This window comes from Amia ocellicauda, chromosome 4, assembly GCF_036373705.1.
Source record: "Amia ocellicauda isolate fAmiCal2 chromosome 4, fAmiCal2.hap1, whole genome shotgun sequence".
NCBI lineage: Eukaryota > Metazoa > Chordata > Actinopteri > Amiiformes > Amiidae > Amia > Amia ocellicauda.
The window spans coordinates 14,190,759-14,210,533 of record NC_089853.1 but is presented as its reverse complement, the minus strand read 5'-3'; the positions used below and the strand labels follow the sequence as shown (position 1 = coordinate 14,210,533).

Genomic DNA, 19,775 nt, shown 5'->3' with positions numbered 1-19,775 from the left:
CAGGATGGAGTAATGTTTCAAATCATACTAATGATATGCCTGTTGACACAATATTATGTTTTTTTTTTTAGTTTTGTTAAAACAGTGTCTTCCATTTACACAACTAAATGTTGATAAAAAGGTCCAATCAACTGAGTTGCCTATCTTTTGGCTACTGATTGTTATGTTGCAAGCAAGGCTGTTCTCAAGGGTACAATCTGAGGGGGTTCAAAGCACTAAATAATATTCAAGACATTCTGAGCAGGTTTATTCAGAATAAATTAAACATAGCATATTATGAAAAAAGCTAAACTCTTTACTTTTGGCAAGACTATTGGGGGGTGTGACACAGCTCTGATTGCAAGTGAAAACCATTGGCTAAATTATTTAACATATTAGGGGCCGTGAAGTGGGTGAAAGTGGTCAAAATTGAGTATTAAAGGGGTATAACATATACATCAAAGTATACCAGTTGTAACCATAGATGAAGCCTCCAAAAACTCACTTCTTTGTGTGGGAGTGATCTGAATGATTTAAAGAGCGGTGTGTGTTAAGGCACATACAATAGTAATAACACTTTAATTGCATTTTCTTTATGTAATTCACCACTATAATATATTGTATTGTAAATTCAGCTAAATAAAGATCTATGCAAACCAATACTAAACATTGTCAGGCCGATGTGAGGATAAAAAAAAAGCCTCACCTGCATTCACCCCGAATGCTGCACATTGTGTGTAGGCTAAATATCACATACCCAGTAATCAAGCCTTTCTCAAGGGCATTTAAACATGTAGCCTCTATAGTCTTAATTGTTTGTTGTTGGATGTGTTTTCTTACTAAGAGGCCCCTGAAACAACAGAAGACTATAGCATGCCCTTGGGGTGGCTTTTTTACTTTTTACAAAGACCCTTATTTCAAATCCTACTGTCTGATTGTGCCTGCATTGTTCCTTATTACTCTAGTCAATTTCCACAGTCTGTCCCCAAATGCACTGCCAGGCCTTTCTGGGGCTGGATCCCATCCTACTCCCCCCAGTCTCCGCCTCTCTCTCTGAATGCGAACCCGATCTCAGTGCCCCCCCCCCCCCGCTGTCCCTGATTCCGGTCGTCTATCCCAGAGAGACTCGCTGCTTCCATACACCAAACTTGCAAAGTTTCAAACGAAGGGTAAAATACACACAGAGCCGGGGGATCGGACAGTGGCTACCCCCAGTGTAGGCCCGCGGCGAGGCGGATCAGAAGCAGGCCGGCGGGGAGGATGTGGATCTGGTATCTGCTCCTGGGTTCGGGCTCGGGCTCCGGCTCCGGCTCGGTCGGTAAGGCAAAGACCCTTTAAAGGCGCCGCCGTCCTTTGAAAAGAACACATGCATGGTATCGTTTAGTGCTTAAAGGGGAAAAAAGTACGGCGTGGTTTATGTGTGTGTATATATGTGTATTTCTATTTGAGCTTTACATTGTATCCATTATCCATAACGCTACAAGACAGGACCCTTTTTTGTTCATTGTTTAGATGGTGCTTTTGAAAACTACACTCGTTCGTTGTAAGTTCCTGACTTCTTTATGATCGTAGATCGGAGTAACCTGTAATCTTAAAATGTAAAATAAAAGTGCACAGAACATGTGTTCCCCGTTATATGTGTGAAAACCATGTACTTCTTCAGCCCCAATAGAGTAGGCTATAGTATGTGGTGTGTCGAAGAGTAGAGAACAGTAGGGGCGGAGGAGGGAAATATATTGTTGACAGGACAGATCGGTGACAACTCAATCTGTCCCCGACCTGCCAACAAGTCCCCCCGGGGGAAGGGAAAGTATACATTACACGTGTGTGTGCGAGTGTCCGTTGCATTACAATGTGTCGCTGACAGGCGCGCTTGTGTGCGATGCGACATTCGAGCATCTGAGCTGCCAACCAATCATGATTGCGCTCCATACTCACTTCACACACAACACACGCCCTGCCTCGCCGGGGACATTTTGGTGGCATGGGCTATTTCGTCGATTATTTGTGTTGTTGTTGTTACAACTGTCCAAAAATATATTTGGCACCAATGCAATTTTTAACACATTACCCCTGCTTTTTAAGATTTTTATCATTTTAATCATTTTTAGGAAATGATTAATCCCATACTATTTTAGGTTTAGAAAAAATACATCTTGAGTTAGATCTAGTTCAGCGTTAATACTAACTATTAGAACTGCATTACACGTCTGTCAGAGTCTGCATGCTCAAAACCTACTGAAGGTCACAGGCCTGACACTGGTTAAATTCAGAGTTTAAAAGTGGCTATATTTAGAACAGAAATGTCCGATTTTAATTACCCTTTACAGCAGTGCAGTATTTTAATCTACTTCATCCATGTTCAAATATTGTGAATGAAAGAACCACTTATCTGCCTGTTGCAGACGAGTATTTAAACAGACTGGTCGAACACCATTCTGATACACTGCTAATTCTTTAGCTTTCATTTTAAGCTTGTTTCGGTGTGTTTACCAGTGCCACCTATACTTGTACAGACCTCAGATAATACTCTGGTGATCTGCCTTTCAATTTGAAAATGTACACATATTTTTTCATTAACAATGAAAGGCTTTTGTATAAGATTTCAGACAAATTCTCTCTTCATACAGAATTGTGGAAAAGGTTAGGCGGTAGTATTATGCATTTTTGCACATGGGTATAATTTATCCACTTTCCACTAAAAAACAACTGTTTTCTTGTAAATGTCTTAAAAGATGTGTACCTTAGGGATATGCTTAGTAAGTGACTAAAACATTATAAATCTAGGTTCCCGTCAGTCGGTCAGTCATTTCCTTTGCGGTCATTTTGAGGCAGGTGTAATAGAGTTTGGGAATCAACCTGTATCCCTTTTTCTGCTCCTTTATAGTCAGTTCTATAAAAAAAAAGCTATCCCCAGCTCAAAGTAATTGAATCTTATACTGCTCAGGTGTCTTTTTGGCGAGAGTGACAATAGCTAATTGTCTTAATTAGCCAAAACTTTCAATTAAGAAAATATCCCCTGCACTGGACATTGTTTGTGACTGAATAAAACAACAGCCATTTATAATTGGAACAAAATCTTCCAACATATTAATCTAATAATACAGATTGCAAGGTTTGTAATATCTTTCTTGGAATATCATTTAATGTCATAGGAAACATTTAATTCATACAGCTTCTTATTTTTGTATTATTTCCCTGGTGTTGCTATTTTCCATTTTACATACCCCTAAATTGTCAAAGGATTCAGTTCAGCAAATGTATCGAAATTGCAATGGGTTAACTCTTTGAATTTAATCACAGTCCTGTCTGTATCTTGAAAGATCTTTCTTCATTATAAATTGAAAACTTACAAATTGAAGTTATCATAGTTATCATGGCAGTTAAAATAAGTTCCATTTCAGTATTTTAAGGCATGTCCTTGTTTGAAGTCAGCTTCATTATAATCATTTTCAGTTGAATAACATGCAGGAAACTATTCATACCAGCCAAGGCAGAAACAATTGGTCAATGGGGTCTCTTCATGGGAATGGTGCTGTTGCAATTCACTTACAGCATGCTTGATTTATACTGCATTAATGGACAGGCCAAGCATATCTCTTCTAATCAGCTGTTGTGCTAAACCTGTTTGATTATATTTCTGATAAATGTGTTTTACAAAGAGACATATTGGGTCTGCAATGAGAAATCTTCAATTTAAAATGGATTTGAATAAATATCACAATGTAGCTTTATTTTCAAATGACAAAACGTGCATGATTTATATTTAAACTGTGTAAAACACTGCGAATAATTTAAGTTTTTTTATGCAGTAAAGATTGACGTGAAGCAAATTTCTTAACACACAAGCGTACACTGTCTGGCAAGAAGTCATGAACATGCAAATCTCACAACTGCACATGCAGCAGTCAGGGGATGTAGGGAAACAATATCAGAACCCTATCAAAGATCCTCTATCTAACCATTTTGTTCCAAAGCCCAGGAGACTCCCAGCGATTCTGTCTCTTTTTTGCTCTCATCAGTTTCTAGTGCAGACCATAGATATGTGTAAATGCCTATGGTGCAGAAGGATTGTATACATTGTTGTAATATGTGGGCAACATCAACACTGAATATCGAGTTCTGATTAGCAGTTTACTTAGAGGTCTTCTGACTCTTAAGTGGAACAGCGAGCCATTGAGTTATGATGGGCTTTCGTTGGGTTTCAGTTTGGTGGTGGCGTTTGATTTTTCAAATATCTTAGCCGGCTATAAAATGGAAAATTACACTGTAAAAAATAATAATCAAGCAAAGGCACATATTTGGAACTAACCACTGTTTTTAGATTCTGATAATGCTATTTAAATCAAGCCCTGTGTGTGTAGGCCGAATTGTTAACAACTTGTAGTTTCTTTTTTTAACTTAAACTTTCAAAACAACATTTTCCCTTACATACAAATACAAAGCTGGAGATTGTCTTTTGGTTTACAGAAATGTGAGATTTATATTATTGTAGTGTTTCAGGCTTTTTGCTACTGGAGTTACCACTGACAGAAACAACAAATAATAAGAGATTTATTTGTCAGGCAGCTTTTGGAGCAACATGTAATTTTTTTATTTGGTTTTTTGACTGATCTAAAACAGCTTTGAGTTTTGATATTAAATACAAATACAGATAAATTCTACACAAATACATGGAAAGAAAACAAAGGGAAACTGCTAGTAGGAAAGTCCTGAAATGTTTGTACCTCAATGCCAGGAGTATAAGGAACAAGATGTTAGACTTGGAAGCCACAGTGCTGGCGTGTGACTATGATGTTGTAGGAGTGACAGAAACATGGCTTACAGAAAATGATGGGGATGAATACAAGTTGGAAGGATACACACAGTTTAGGAGAGACAGGCAAAATCGAAGAGGGGGTGGGGTAGCATTATTAGCATTAGCATGCCAGAAATGACATTGAGGCAGAAGAACTAAAATTAGATCCTAGTAACGAAACAGAGTCTTTGTAGATTAAACGTTTGAATAAAAGATCTGAAGGATTAGTGGTAGGAGTTCAGATATCCAGAAAGATGTTGCATTGTACAATGTAATCAGGACTGCATGTAGCAAGGATGTGGGTGTTATAATGCAGGATTTCAATTTCCCAAACATAGACTGGGAAAGCCCAGTTGGGATTACAGAAGCAGAATTAGAAATGATTGAGATGTTAAATGACTGCTTTCTAACTCAATTTGTCAAGGAACCAACCAGAGAGCATGCATACATTGACTTGATCTTTTCAAATGACCAAGATACAGTCAGAGGGACACTAGTTGGAGAACCAATGGCAAATTGTGATCACAACATGGTTAGCTTTGAGGCATTCTTTCAAAAAACAAGGACCAAGTCTAAAACAATGGTCTACAATTTTAGAATAGCAAACCTTGAAGGTATGAGGCAATACTTAGAAGAGATAGACTGGAGCACACTGGATACAGATTCAGTTGAAAATGGATGGGTATATTTTAAGAATATACTACTTGAGGTTCAGGAGAAATTTGTCCCAAAACGTATCAACTTAAGGACCAAAAAACATTGGCCAAAATGGTTTAATAGAAGTATGCCAAAAAATATGAAGAGAAAGAAAATGTTGTATAGCGCATACAAAAGGGATAGGGACAAAACAAAATACAAAGAATGTGTTACTGCAAAGAGATCTTAAGAAGGGGATCAGGAAAGCAAAAAGGGAAATAGAAAGAAACATAGCTCTTGGAGCTAAAACTAATAAAAAGAGCTTTTTTCAATACTACAACAGCAAGAGGACAATAAAGGAGGAAGTGAAACAAATAAAGGGTAAACATGGAAGTATCTTGGAAAATGAACAAGATGTGGCAAATATTCTAAATTAGTATTTCCCAGAGGTTTTTACAAAAGAAAAAACGGATAAGTTGTCACAGTCTGGAACAAACTACCCACCGATGTGGTTGAAGCAAAAAATTTGGGAACATTCAAAAATAGACTGCATAGTATCCTTGGATCACTTCGCTTACTTTTTAATGGACACCAAACTAGCACGATGGGTCGAATGGCCTCCTCTCATTTGTAAACTTTCTTATTGTCAGTTTAGGACAGGATTAGCACTTTATATTACAGGGGTGTTTTTTCATACTGAATGCCATAGCAGGAAACAATTAGCAGCTGCCTCTGAGACAGTAGTATCAGGCTGGTTAAGTAGTATTGGCAATAATTAAAATATTTCTGTATGCTAATCACGTATTAATTAATGTAGTCTACAATTTAATATAATGCATTAAAGGGGAATAATAATGGTGTATTGAAGTTCTTAATCTTCATAGCATCATTCACCAAAGCTAGCTGTTAATTATCAGCCATTTTTAAATTGAGTGCTCTGAAAATCCAACTCTGAAGTTGGAGCCGGTAATGTACAATGTGTGTACTGAGAGCAGTCTCCTCTGAGTTTACAAAACAATAGAGCACTCTGAAACATTACAAACAAGAACAAGCTCATATTTATTGTCCTGTAACAGTAGTTTTCACTTACTGTAAACCTACATGGTGACCATGTAGTGTCTAAACTTCAAAGACCTAGGCTTTCTGTTTCTTCCCTAGAATGTTATATGACTTCCATTCACCACCAACCGTATAATTCGAGTTCCACATTTAGATATTTATAAATTACTTCAATGTTTATTTCAATAACTTGTCATTCATCATCTGCCATTAATGATTAGTCATTTTTAGTCAAACATATTTTAATGTGTGACGAATTGATTGTTATTTATAATATACAGATACGTTTTCAAAGCGAGATGAGTTTCTAGAATTTTCATATGAGGAAGTTAACCACATATCATAATACTAGCAGGTAAACTTTCAAAAGCTTTTTTCATTGTACTTTCTAACTTCAAGGCAAAAGAAAAAAAATGTTCTGATTGTCAGTGGATTACATTTTTTCCAACTGGTTCATGTGAACTGTTGCTGTTGATTTTGACTTCAAGAAATTAAGGGTCCGACTTTCAAATACTGTAGAATTGTTTATTACTTTTTTTTTAGGAAGGGATCATGATGTGAATGTGATTTTTTTTTCAAATGCAAGTCTAGAACCATAGATAGCCAATTATTTCTCTTTAACCTCATGTTAAGATGCACCTGCACATTATTGTTGGCAACTTGTTTCTATTCAAATAAAAAAATAACATGAAATATGGGAGGAAATGGAGAATATTTGAAGGTGTACGGTTTCCCAGATCTGATAGAAAAGCATAACAAAACACCAAAACAAACAAAAGTGACCTTAAAAAACAAATAAACAAACAAACAATAGAAAAGATTGTCACACAGACAAGTCAAAAGATAGTGCTTTTGATTTGATGGCAGCCTATCACTTTTTGAAAGCTCTGCTTGATATTTCTACATCCAGATGTGACAAATATTGTTCATTTCTTTGCAATATACAGTAGATTGCATAAGTATTCACCCCACAAGGACTTTTTCACATTTTGTTATGTTACAATCTGGAATGAAAACTGATTTAATTGGGATTTTCTCCCTGTGATGAACCCCACATACATTACACCCCCCCCCCCCCTTCCCAAAACCAATACTTGGTAGAACCACCTTAATTACAGCAATTACAGCGTCAAGTATTTTGGGGTAAGTCTGTACCAGCTTTACACATCTGGTTCCTGTAATGTGTGCCCTTTCTTCTTGGCAAAATTGCTCAAGCTCTCTCAAGTTATGTGGGCACCATTTGGTTAACAGCAACCTTTCAAGGTCTAGACTTTGACTGGGCCATTCTAGGACACTCAGCTTCTTGTTTTTATACCACCCCAGTGTAGCCTTGGCTGAGTGTTGTCTTGATGAAAGGTGGACCTCCACCCCAGTCCAAGGTCTCTTGCACACTGCAGCAGGTTTTTCTCTAGGATTTTCCTATATTTGACTCCATCCATCTTGCCCTCAATCCTGATAGATTTTCATTAATGGCTTTCTCTGCACCACTCTTCCATATAGCCCAGCTTTAAGGAGCACCTGGGTAATAGTTGACATATGGACAGTTTCTCCCATCCTTCAGAGTTACCATTGGCCTCTAGGTGGCTTCTCTCACCACCGACCTCCTTGCCTGGTCGCTCGGTTTTGGTGGACCGCCTGCTCTAGGCAGAGGTGTGGTTGTGTTTTTTCCATTTTGTTATAATGTGCTCTGGAGGATTTTTAAAGTTTGGGATATTTTTTTTATAGCCCAACCCTGACTGGTGATTTTCCATAACTTTCTCTATCACTTGTTTTAAAAACTCCTTGGTCTTCATGATGTGGTTGTTTGCATATGCTCTCTGACATATTCTGGGGCCTTCCAGAAACAGGTGTATTTAATCTGAGATCATGTGAAACTTTAATTGTACACAGGTGGAATCTTTTCAACTAACTATGTGACTTCAGAAGGCAATTGGCTGCAACACAGCGTATTTAAGTGTCTCATACAAAAGGGGTGAATACGTATGCAATCAAGACTTCAGTTTTTTATTTGTAGTTAATTAAAAAAAGATAATAGAACATCACCATTATACAACCCCAATTCCGAAAAATTTGGGACAGTATGGAAAATGCAAAAAAACAAACAAAAAGAGTAATTTGAAAATTCAATTCACCCTGTACTATATTGAAAACACATTATTTGATGTTCTACTTTTTGAATTGAATTTATTTTTGAACATATACACTAATTTAAAATCTAATGACTGCAACACACTCCAAAAAAGCTGGGACAGTCGACTGTTTACCACTGTGTAACATCACCTTTTCTTTTAATAACACTTATTAAGGGTTTGGGCACTGAAGACACCAGTTGATTAAGTTTAGCAAGCGGAATTTCCCCCATTCATCCATTATGCATTTCTTCAGCTGCGCAACTGTACGGGGCCTTCGTTGCCTTATTTTGCGCTTCATAATGCACCACACATTCTCAATCGGAGACAGGTCAGGACTGCAGGCAGGCCATGCTAGCACCCGCACACTCTTCCCACGCAACCATGCGATTGTAATCCGGGCAGAATGTGGTTTGGCGTTGTTCTGCTGTAAATTGCAGGGACATCCCTGGAAAAGACGACGTCTGGATGGCAGCATATGTTGCTCCAAAATGTGTACATATCTGCATTAATGGTGCCCTCACAGATGTGCAAGTTACCCATGCCATGGGCACTGACACACCCCTATACCATGACAGACGCTGGCTTTTGGACCTAACACTGATAACAGCTTGGATGGTCCTTTTCCTCTTTGGCCTGGAGAACACGACGGCTGTTTTGTCCAAAAACTATTTGAAATGTTGACTCGTCGGACCACAAAACACGATTCCACTGTGCTACTGTCCATCTCAGATGAGACTGAGCCCAGAGAAGTCGACGGCGCTTCTGGACAGTGTTGATGTATGGCTTCTGCTTTGCATAGTAAAGCCTTAACTTGCATCTGTAGATGCAGCGGCGAATGGTGTTGACTGACAAAGGTTTACCAAAGTATTGTCAGGATATCCATTACAGACTCATGACAGTTTTTAAGACAGTGACGTCTGAGGGATAGGAGATCATGCGCATTCAGAAGTGGTTTTTGGCCTTGCCCTTTACGCACCGAGATTTGACCGGATTCCTTGAATCTTTTAATTATATTGTGCAATGTATAAGGTGAAATGCCCAAAATCCTACCGATTTGTCTTTGGGGAATGTTGTTCTCAAAGTGTTGGATTATTCGCTGACACATCTGTTGGCAGATTGGCGAGCCTCGACCCATCTTTGCTCTTGAAGGACTAGGCCTTTTTTGGAGGCTCCTTATATACTATGATTACACAATTGCCTCATCTGTTTCACATCACCTTCTTATTTCAACTTGTCACATCGCTATTAGTCCTAAATTGCCCCTCCCAACTTTTTTGGAACGTGTTGCATGCATCAATTTCAAAATAAATGTTTACCTTAAAAAACTAAGCAGTTGATTAGGCAAAACATAAAATACCTTGTCTTTATACGTTTTTTGTTTAAATACAAGTCAAAGTACAATTACAAATCACTCCTCTTTGTTTTTATTAGCATTTTCCATACTGTCCCAACTTTTTCGGAATTGGGGTTGTATAATACATTGCCTAAAAGTCTTTGGGGGGTGAATACTTAAGCAATCCATTCCATTGTATGAGTTTGTATAATGAGTTTGTTTTAAATATATGAAGAAAATTTATATTGAAAATGCACATCTTATTTTTTCCCATTAAGACTTACTTCTCTTTCACTCCACTTATCAAGACTCTTACAATTTCAGACAGATCTTTATGCTTCCATATTTCTTGGATAATTCCCTGACCTTATATTGCATAATTTATGGCTTGACCGAGCTTTCTTAAACAGACTGCTGCAAAATGTAGTTGGATACACAGGCCCTAATAAAGTGTTACACTGGCAGTGCATTTTTATCTGCAATGCTAAATATACTAATGTGCAATTAAAATGAAAGTGTGGTTCATTAGTAGTGTAGTAAAAACAAGATTTGTTGGCTACCTGACTGTGGTTGATTCATGTTCTCGTACTGTGCCAGGAAAAGCGTAAAGCACTTTACAGCAATCCCTCAGGTTTTCCCAGGATAATCACTGGTAAATCCCTGATGCACTCTAGAGGGGATTTTGCAAAACTGGCACATCCAGCTGTGCTTTATCTCAGCAGGATTGAGAGAGATCAAGTGGTTACACTCAATAATGCAGGTTTGATTGAGACTTCTGAATCTGTGGGTGACTATTTGAAAACTTTTTTATCACCTTGGAGTTTAAAAAAGAGGAACAAGTAGGAAATATGTTAATATATTTAGGAACAAAGACTCTTGAGTTTATAAGTAAAGACCAAGTTATTGCCTGCACAGTAAGTGGTATATAAGGGTGGCTTCTGTGCAAACAATATCAGTGTAGACTTCAGTAGGGCAATAAGTCTTTTGCTTTCCTTGATAGCCTTCTTGTATTTAGCATTATTCAACTTAAAGCTATGGCTTATATAGCTATCAATTTTGAATGCTTACAAAAATACATATGTGAAGATTTAATTCATGACCTTATTAGGGTCCAGAAGACCTGCAATTTTTATGCCAATGTGATAACCAATGGATGTGATTGGTTGACTGAGAGGCCACAGTTATTATGGGGGTGATCAGGCCTATCAAGGCCTTGAATTTATATTTGCAAAACTTATTTTCAGTAGTGGGAGATAGGGGTTTGTTTGACAATATTGGATCTGTATTCTTATGCCAATGTAATTGCTGTCAGTGAAATGACTTTCGTCTGCTTTTGCAGCTGAAGCATTTGTGACATTGAGCCAGCACTGGCCTAGACTTGTTTGGTCAGCTTGGAGTGTTTAAGAGAAAACCTCACGCCTGTCATGTGAAATGTGTATGGGATGGCCTCTAATTAAGAAATTAAATGCTTGCTCTAAAGTTTGGAATTGAAACATTAAACGAAAAAGTATTTGAAACGTAATTTATTTATCCTGCTTTCAGCATGGTCTTGAAATATGTATGGTTAATACTGAATTTCCATAATTTAAGCCTTTATTAAACTTGTAGATATTTAATAGATTGTTCATAACACAGTTTTTCTCAGAACTGTGTTACGTTTGAAGTTTCCAAAGTACCTAGATGTTTGTATTGGGCTATTTTGCTCTTTTACAGTGTATAGGCTACATCCTTTGTCAGATGCTTAGGAAGGTTTGAGCCTGGTCAGTGTGTCTGAACGCATGTCCTCCATCAAAATAAAATACAAATAAATGTTCAGTTTATCAGTAGTTGGCAGTCTGTTTCTCTAGGCACAGCTGTATATTTTCTTCATTTATGAATATCAAACACACACTTGGGGGGTGTCACATGGTGGTCTAAGTGAAGTAAGCAGCATGGAGAAAGAACACAAAATTACTAATAATTTATCCCATACTGAAACTATGAATATAATAAATATTTCATGAGGGGGTCAATTTTCAGCTATGAAATATGGGCCACTAGGTGCATATTTCATGATGATCCTTATTTCATTCAATACCAGCACCATAGGAGGAAGACAGGGACCCCATCTACAGCTGAGACATAACAAGGAATAAGCACTTGAACAAACGATTGAGATAACTGACAGACTGAGAAGGAGTAACCTGCAAATTGTTGGTACCCTGGAAAAATGTGATGGCAAACCTTTTGAAACTTATACTAAACCACACCAGTGGCCCTCAGATGTTGATGATGTGCCTAAGTTAGGGGTTATGTGCCTATGCAAGGCCCAATGTTAACTTCTAATGCTGCTTCTTACAAAATACTGAAATAAACCCTACAATAATAAAGAATTCTGCATAATTTAGAAAGAAAATACAACAGGCAAATGATTTGATATAGGAATATATTTAAGACAATTCGGCCTACATATCTGTTTAAATACTGAGTGTATGCATTTCCTTACTTAAATACTTGACTATATATTTACTATATCTATAATGTGGGTGGTAATGTGTCATGGAGGAGAAAAGAAGCACAGCAGACATACTTAATGTGCTGCAGTGACATCTACAAACTGAACAGTTTCGTGTTTCACAATGTCCTGTTGACTATAATACAGTTCTTTACACTGTTTCTAGACTCTTCTATTGCAATGTTTTTTGTTATAGTTAGTTGTAAACAGAAACAACAAATGTACATTTTTGGAGAATGCTGACACATGGTTTAACAAATTAGGAGTTTTTTGGGAAAGGTATTCTTCAGTAAATTTGTATAAGGCATATCATTTTTGTACAATTTATCAGGAAAAGTAGCAGTACCATGATTTGAATGATGCTCTACCAGTTGTATGTACTTTGAATACAGACACATGGAGAGAGTGCCAAGTGCCTAAGAATCATCATAATTAGAAATGTTGTAACTTGCCTATATCCCAAATATTAAAAAATATATAAAATATTAAAACTTTGACATAGGAAAAATATAAGGGTCAAACATTTCTACAATATATAAAAAAATGTATTTGTTCTGTAAAGGAATACAGATTAAACTGACTATTTTAAAAAGACACAGCTCAACAATGACATAAGGGATTATTTTGACAGATAGAAAGACCTCCCTCTTGATCTGTTGGGCAGAATAGACAATTTAATTAGAATATATTTCGTAAATTATTTTCCTGTTTTCTGCCACACAACTGGCCCTCTTTTTAAAAAATAGTATGTTTTTATGGAATAGAAGAAACTAAGACTTACTTGTCCTTTTAAAATTCCCATGGAAGGAGATATGATAAATGGACGTGATATGTACTAGTACTACATTTAATTTTAATTAGCCTATTCTTTGATATATGGCTGTGGGGTCAACCATAACAAATGCTGGTGGGAGGTTATTTAACAGGAAGCTTTGGATGATATTGATGGGTGTCTGTTTCTGGAAGGGCTATGGTTTACTCCAGTTTAGATTTGCAGTTTATAGGGCAGAATGTGACCCTCTCCAACACAGCAAATATAAAATTATAATTTGTATACTTAAATAGGATAAAACATAAAATGGCCTCGAAAGTATACATAAACATATATATCAAGGAGCACCTTGACCTACACCTTAGATTAAATGAATGGGAAAGGACATTGAAACACCAACATATAATCCTAAAACCCATTCACAAATAATTTGTTAATTAAAATAGATTAATTTTAAGTTTATGCACACGACACCTACCTGACACCTGAAAGTCTGAAAAGAACGGATTTCATAATCTCAGAAACATTTCGGCAACGTAATCCACACCGGATCTTTTATATGAATATGGTTTGGTCCTGTCTGGCACCGACTGACTGTCTCTAGGAGAGATTATAAGTGTTCATTTGCACTGCTGCAGAGTCTTGGCCTATTTATTAGAAACAGTTAATAACAGTAGAGTGCAAGGTTAGCTAAATAATGGCTTCCAATTGGAAAAACATGAATATTGTTAATAGTGTTAAATAGCTTGGAAATGCTAGTGCTGGAGAAAGCAGCCTTCTTGAGTTGCACAGTGAGGAGGAACGGGACATTTGTAATTAGATTGAGATACTAATACAAGTATACCAGTGTATCCTAGATTCAAAATATGATGTGCAATCATCATGACTTTTCATTATTCATCATGACATCATTATTTTCCCAGATAATTATTTATGTATTTATTTATTTATTGGCAGATAGCCTTTGTAACAAAGTATAAGAACATAAGAAAGTTTACAAACAAGAGGAGGCCATTCGAACCATGGTGCTTGTCTGGTGTCCATTAATAAGTAAGTGATCCAAGGATCCTATCCAGTCTATTTTTAAATGTTCCCAAATTTTCAGCTTCTACCACATTGCTGTGTAGTTTGTTCCAGATTGTGACAACTCTCTGTGTGAAGAAGTGTCTCCTGTTTTCCATTTTGAATGCCTTGAAGCTCAATTTCCATTTGTGTCCCCGGGTGTGTGTGTCCCTGCTGATCTGGAAAAGCTCCTCTGGTTTGATGTGGTCAATACCCTTCATGATTTTGAAGACTTGAATCAAGTCCCCACGCAGTCTCCTCTGTTCCAGGGTGAAAAGGTTCAGTTCCCTCAGTCTCTCAGTAGGACATTCCCTTCAGACCTGGAATAAGTCTGGTTGCTCTCCTCTGAACTGCCTCTAGAGCAGCGATATCTTTCTTGAAGTGTGGAGCCCAGAACTGCACACAGTATCCAGATGAGGTCTAACTAGCGCATTGTACATTCTGAACATTACTACCCTTGTTCTCAATTCTACACTTTTGACAATATACCCTAACATTGTGTTTGGCTTTTTTATTGCTTCCCCACATTGTTTGGATGGAGAAAGTGAGGAGTCCACGTAGACTCCTAGGTCTTTCTCATGTGTTACTTCATCTAGTTCTATTCCTCCCATAGTGTAATTATAGTGGACATTTTTGTTACACTATGGCAGGATGACCAAAATGTGACCCAAAAACACGCATATATACAGTGAGGGAAAAAAGTATTTGATCCCCTGCTGATTTTGTACGTTTGCCCACTGACAAAGAAATGATCAGTCTATAATTGTAATGGTAGGTGTATTTTAACAGTGAGAGACAGAATAACAGCAAAAAAATCCAGAAAAACGCATTTCAAAAAAGTTATACATTGATTTGCTTGTTAATGAGGGAAATAAGTATTTGACCCCTTCGACTTAGTACTTGGTGGCAAAACCCTTGTTGGCAATCACAGAGGTCAGACGTTTCTTGTAGTTGGCCACCAGGTTTGCACACATCTCAGGAGGGATTTTGTCCCACTGCTCTTTGCAGATCGTCTCCAAGTCATTAAGGTTTCGAGGCTGACGTTTGGCAACTCGAACCTTCAGCTCCCTCCACAGATTTTCTATGGGATTAAGGTCTGGAGACTGGCTAGGCCACTCCAGGACCTTAATGTGCTTCTTCTTGAGCCACTCCTTTGTTGCCTTGGCTGTGTGTTTTGGGTCATTGTCATGCTGGAATACCCATCCACGACCCATTTTCAATGCCCTGGTTGAGGGAAGGAGGTTCTCACCCAAGATTTGATGGTACATGGCCCCGTCCATCGTCCCTTTGATCCGGTGCAGTTGTCCTGTCCCCTTAGCAGAAAAACACCCCCAAAGCATAATGTTTCCACCTCCATGTTTGACGGTGGGGATGGTGTTCTTGGGGTCATTCCTCCTCCTCCAAATACGGCGAGTTGAGTTGATGCCAAAGAGCTTGATTTTGGTCTCATCTGACCACAACACTTTCACCCAGTTCTCCTCTGAATCATTCAGATGTTCATTGGCAAACTTCAGACGGGCCTGTACATGTGCTTTCTTGAGCAGGGGGGCCTTGCCGGCGCTGCAGGATTTCAGTCCTTCACGGCGTGGTGTGTTACCAATTGTTTTCTTGGTGACTATGGTCCCAGCTGCCTTGAGATCATTAACAAGATCCTCCCGTGTAGTTCTGGGCTGATTCCTCACCATTCTCATGATCATTGAAACTCCACGAGGTGAGATCTTGCATGGAGCCCCAGACCGAGGGAGACTGACAGTTATTTTGTGTTTCTTCCATTTGCGAATAATCGCACCAACTGTTGTCACCTTCTCACCAAGCTGCTTGGTGATGGTCGTGTAGCCCATTCCAGCATTGTGTAGGTCTACAATCTAGTCCCTGACATCCTTGGACAGCTCTTTGGTCTTGGCCATGGTGGAGAGTTTGGAATCTGATTGATTGATTGCTTCTGTGGACAGGTGTCTTGTATACAGGTAACGAGCTGAGATTAGGAGCACTCCCTTTAAGAGAGTGCTCCTAATCTCAGCTCGTTACCTGTATAAAAGACACCTGGGAGCCAGAAATCTTGCTGATTGATAGGGGATCAAATACTTATTTCCCTCATTAACATGCAAATCAATGTATAACTTTTTTTAAATGCGTTTTTCTGGATTTTTTTGTTGTTATTCTGTCTCTCACTGCTAAAATACACCTACCATTTAAATTATAGACTGATCATTTCTTTGTCAGTGGGCAAACGTACAAAATCAGCAGGGGATCAAATAATTTTTTCCCTCACTGTAGCAAGTTACCACTGTTGTGCATCACTCTCATCAATTTCAAATAATATTCCCTAATTTGGGGACATTAATTTCTTATCCAAATTAATATGCATTACACTGAAGTCATCAACATACCGAAGATACTTTTATATCAGGGATTCTTAACCAGGGGCTATAAGCACCCCCCCGATCCCCCTCGACAACTCGGCAGCACCAGCCCCTTCCCGCCGATTGACACCTTGGCCTGATTGGGAGTTGGGGTTACCATGGTTCGCTGCAGGGGGTGTGAGCCTGTAGAAGGTTAAGAACTACTGTGTTATAAGTTATAGGTTCAACAAATTCAGAGCCTCACATTAAGCACAATTCTCATATAATCCTACATTTTAGGATTTTTTGTATTTATTCTTGTAAAAGCAGCCACAAATGCATAAATACATAATTTAATCTCAAGACAGCTAAACAACATTTTGAAAAAGGCCCTGCTTACTACCTGGTTTAAGCCGCCGTGGGGAAACTGTGGTACCTGTCTTTACATTGCTGATATTTGTACACATGTTATATGCATCAAGACTTTTTAGCTTCCATCAGTACAGTACTGTGTTAGTATGGCTGTTATTAAATGTATGGTCTCAGGTGACCCACGTGTTGATTTTTGTGTGAACCGCCCACTCATTTCTAAAATTATATTCATGCCCTGGACTGTCTTGAAATTCTTCTTTAAACCAAGTGATTTTTTTTTTTTACAGTGCATATCTATCTATCATGTTTGTAGAGTTTATAAAGACATTTACAGTTCACAGGGACAGAAAATAAAAATAGAATCAAATGGCACAAGAAATAAGTACAGATAACAGCAAGAGAAATGTATTAGTGTGTTGAAGCAAATCATACAGTTACATGTTGAGGGCATAAAAACATCAGTCCTGACACCAGCTACTTTGAAGTAGCAAATTTACAAATACCAAAACACTAACAACAAAACAAGGTATGAGGGAATAAAACTGTCTGGAAGCCGCAGTGAAAAATATGTAATCAACAATTTACTATGTGAGCAGAAAACAGATACAAATATAATCAATTGCAAAAGCTACAGCCCCGGGAGATAAGTCCTAAAGTATCTCAAAGTCATCTGTTGCTCTTCCTGATCTTATAAATCCTCTCCAGTCATAAAACACATACCATTTGTCATAGAACTTCACCTATGAAATACACATCAATAATTGCTAAGCAGACCTCGTACTAGGGCATCTAGAACCTATCCTGGTATATATCTTATCAGTGTTCTGGGCTTCCAGCCAACTGGGTGCAAGAACCCAAAGTTCAGCAAATCATCATACCATTTGTGCAAGATTGGTTAATTCCAGTTCCCAAACTTGACCAATCAGCAATCTTGAGCACTCACCATAAGAAATTTAGCTATTGACACACATCAGTATTACATTCATACAAATTACATTAAACCCCTTTTAAAAGAAAGGTCCAACTTGTTCTAAAATCACATTTTTATGCATCTTTATGTTTTTGTGTTTTAAGTAAGATGCACACCACTCCCCCAGATCATATTAGCAACATTTAAAAATGTTAAATTGAAAACGTATCAAATATGGTGGATGTCAAAGTTTAGCATGAAAGCTCACTCGAGTTATTGTGGATGTGTCTTGTCATAACATCCTCTTGATCGGAAAAACTACAAATCACTAAATTTGTCTTCCCAACGGCAGCTACTATTATCCAGTCAATATTTTTTTTACCTCCAACAACCAAGGAGATTAATCCACAGGGGAGATTGCAAGTAAGCAATCTCACATTTTAAAAAAATGCAATCTTCAGCTATCTTTACTTTGATCGCCTACGCTGGTTTGTATGAATTGGTTAATGCACAGTAATGTATGTTACAGTGTGTGTTTGTGAAAATAGTAAATGTCTTATTCCAGTACAATCTGCATGAAGTAATTAGATTTTTCTATTGCAATAACAGTGGTCATCTCAGGCTGAAATGTTGGCAAAGTGTTTATCTTAAACAACTCTTGTTATTGCTAAAGAAAAATCAAATTAACCTTGAGCCAGATATAACTAAATTGCAAGAATAGAAGTGCCAGGTTCCCAGACAATCGAAAATTGAATTTAGTTTTTTTTAAGAATTTTAGACATTCTTATTTAAATGCAATTTAAATTAGTTTACTATTGAAATGCAGTATTATGATTTGTGACTATTATATTTCTTAATGCTAAAACAGCTTCTGCTAGATCTGAGCCTATTCTTTTACAAATACATCAGCTAATATGTTGATTAGTTTCCTTTAATTGATTGAAACCACTGACAAGGAAACATACATTATTGTAAGAACTGTGCACTGGAGACAACATGTAATTTAAACTAGTATATTAACCTACTTATATTGAGTAGAATGGCCCTTGTGGCCAGATAAGTTTGACATTCATTTGACATTAGCACTCACCACCTGAAATGCACAAAGAAAAGCCTTTCAGCCTAACTTCATAATAGTGCCATGGTGATGCATTCAGAGCAAACTTCTAGGTGTGTGTGATGATGCACAGGACAGTATTTACCATTGTCTTTCTGGGGATTACACAGATAGCAGAGTAACAGAGAACATGATGAAGGGACAGAAGAATATGACTACCAAAACCTGTCCTGTGCAGATTCTGATAACTGCAGGATCAGTTACACACATTTTGACATACAGAGTGGAATTGGACACAACTCTGTCTGAAAATGTGAATATTGAGTATTTTTTTCTTAAAAAAAAAAAAAGAATCATTCACACATTCAAAATAATCTTATAACCAAATATTAGACTCAATTTTGCACACACACACACACACATTGCTGGGAGATGTACCTCATATAAGCAATAAGTATTTTCTGTTGTCATTTAATGCATAGTCTATACCATCATTTTAAAGCACTACTTATTTTTCCATTGCTCAATCCCTGTCATAGTCAATATCTTGGTTCTCCCATCCCCCCTCCCAGAATTTCAGCTCTTACACATTTTAAACACTTATATCTTTAGCTATTTAGTGAAGCCAATAACCCCCATCCTCTGTTCGTCTGCACATTTTTCCAGTTAGGACAATTCTTAATTCCAAATCCAGACTTTTCCTTCTAATAGGCTATTTCTGTATTTATATTTGAGAAGTACAACTTTGAACATTTATTATAGAAAACTGGAAAGTGCAAGTGAATTTTAAAAGCAGCTGGGGTTGGCTGTGCTACAGAGGTATAAATCA

The 19,775-nt window shown here is 37.6% G+C and overlaps 1 protein-coding gene across 1 annotated transcript in view; it reads left to right on the top strand.

Moving 5' to 3' along the window:
* The first annotated feature begins 1,076 nt into the window (after nucleotides 1-1,076).
* ldlrad3 (low density lipoprotein receptor class A domain containing 3) overlaps nucleotides 1,077-19,775 on the top strand; it is a 129,262-nt gene continuing 110,563 nt past the window's right edge. The window contains exon 1 of the mRNA XM_066701037.1: nucleotides 1,077-1,297. Within this exon, the coding sequence (XP_066557134.1) occupies nucleotides 1,240-1,297 (58 nt within the window). The 5' untranslated portion in view covers nucleotides 1,077-1,239. The remainder of the gene's footprint in view (nucleotides 1,298-19,775) is intronic.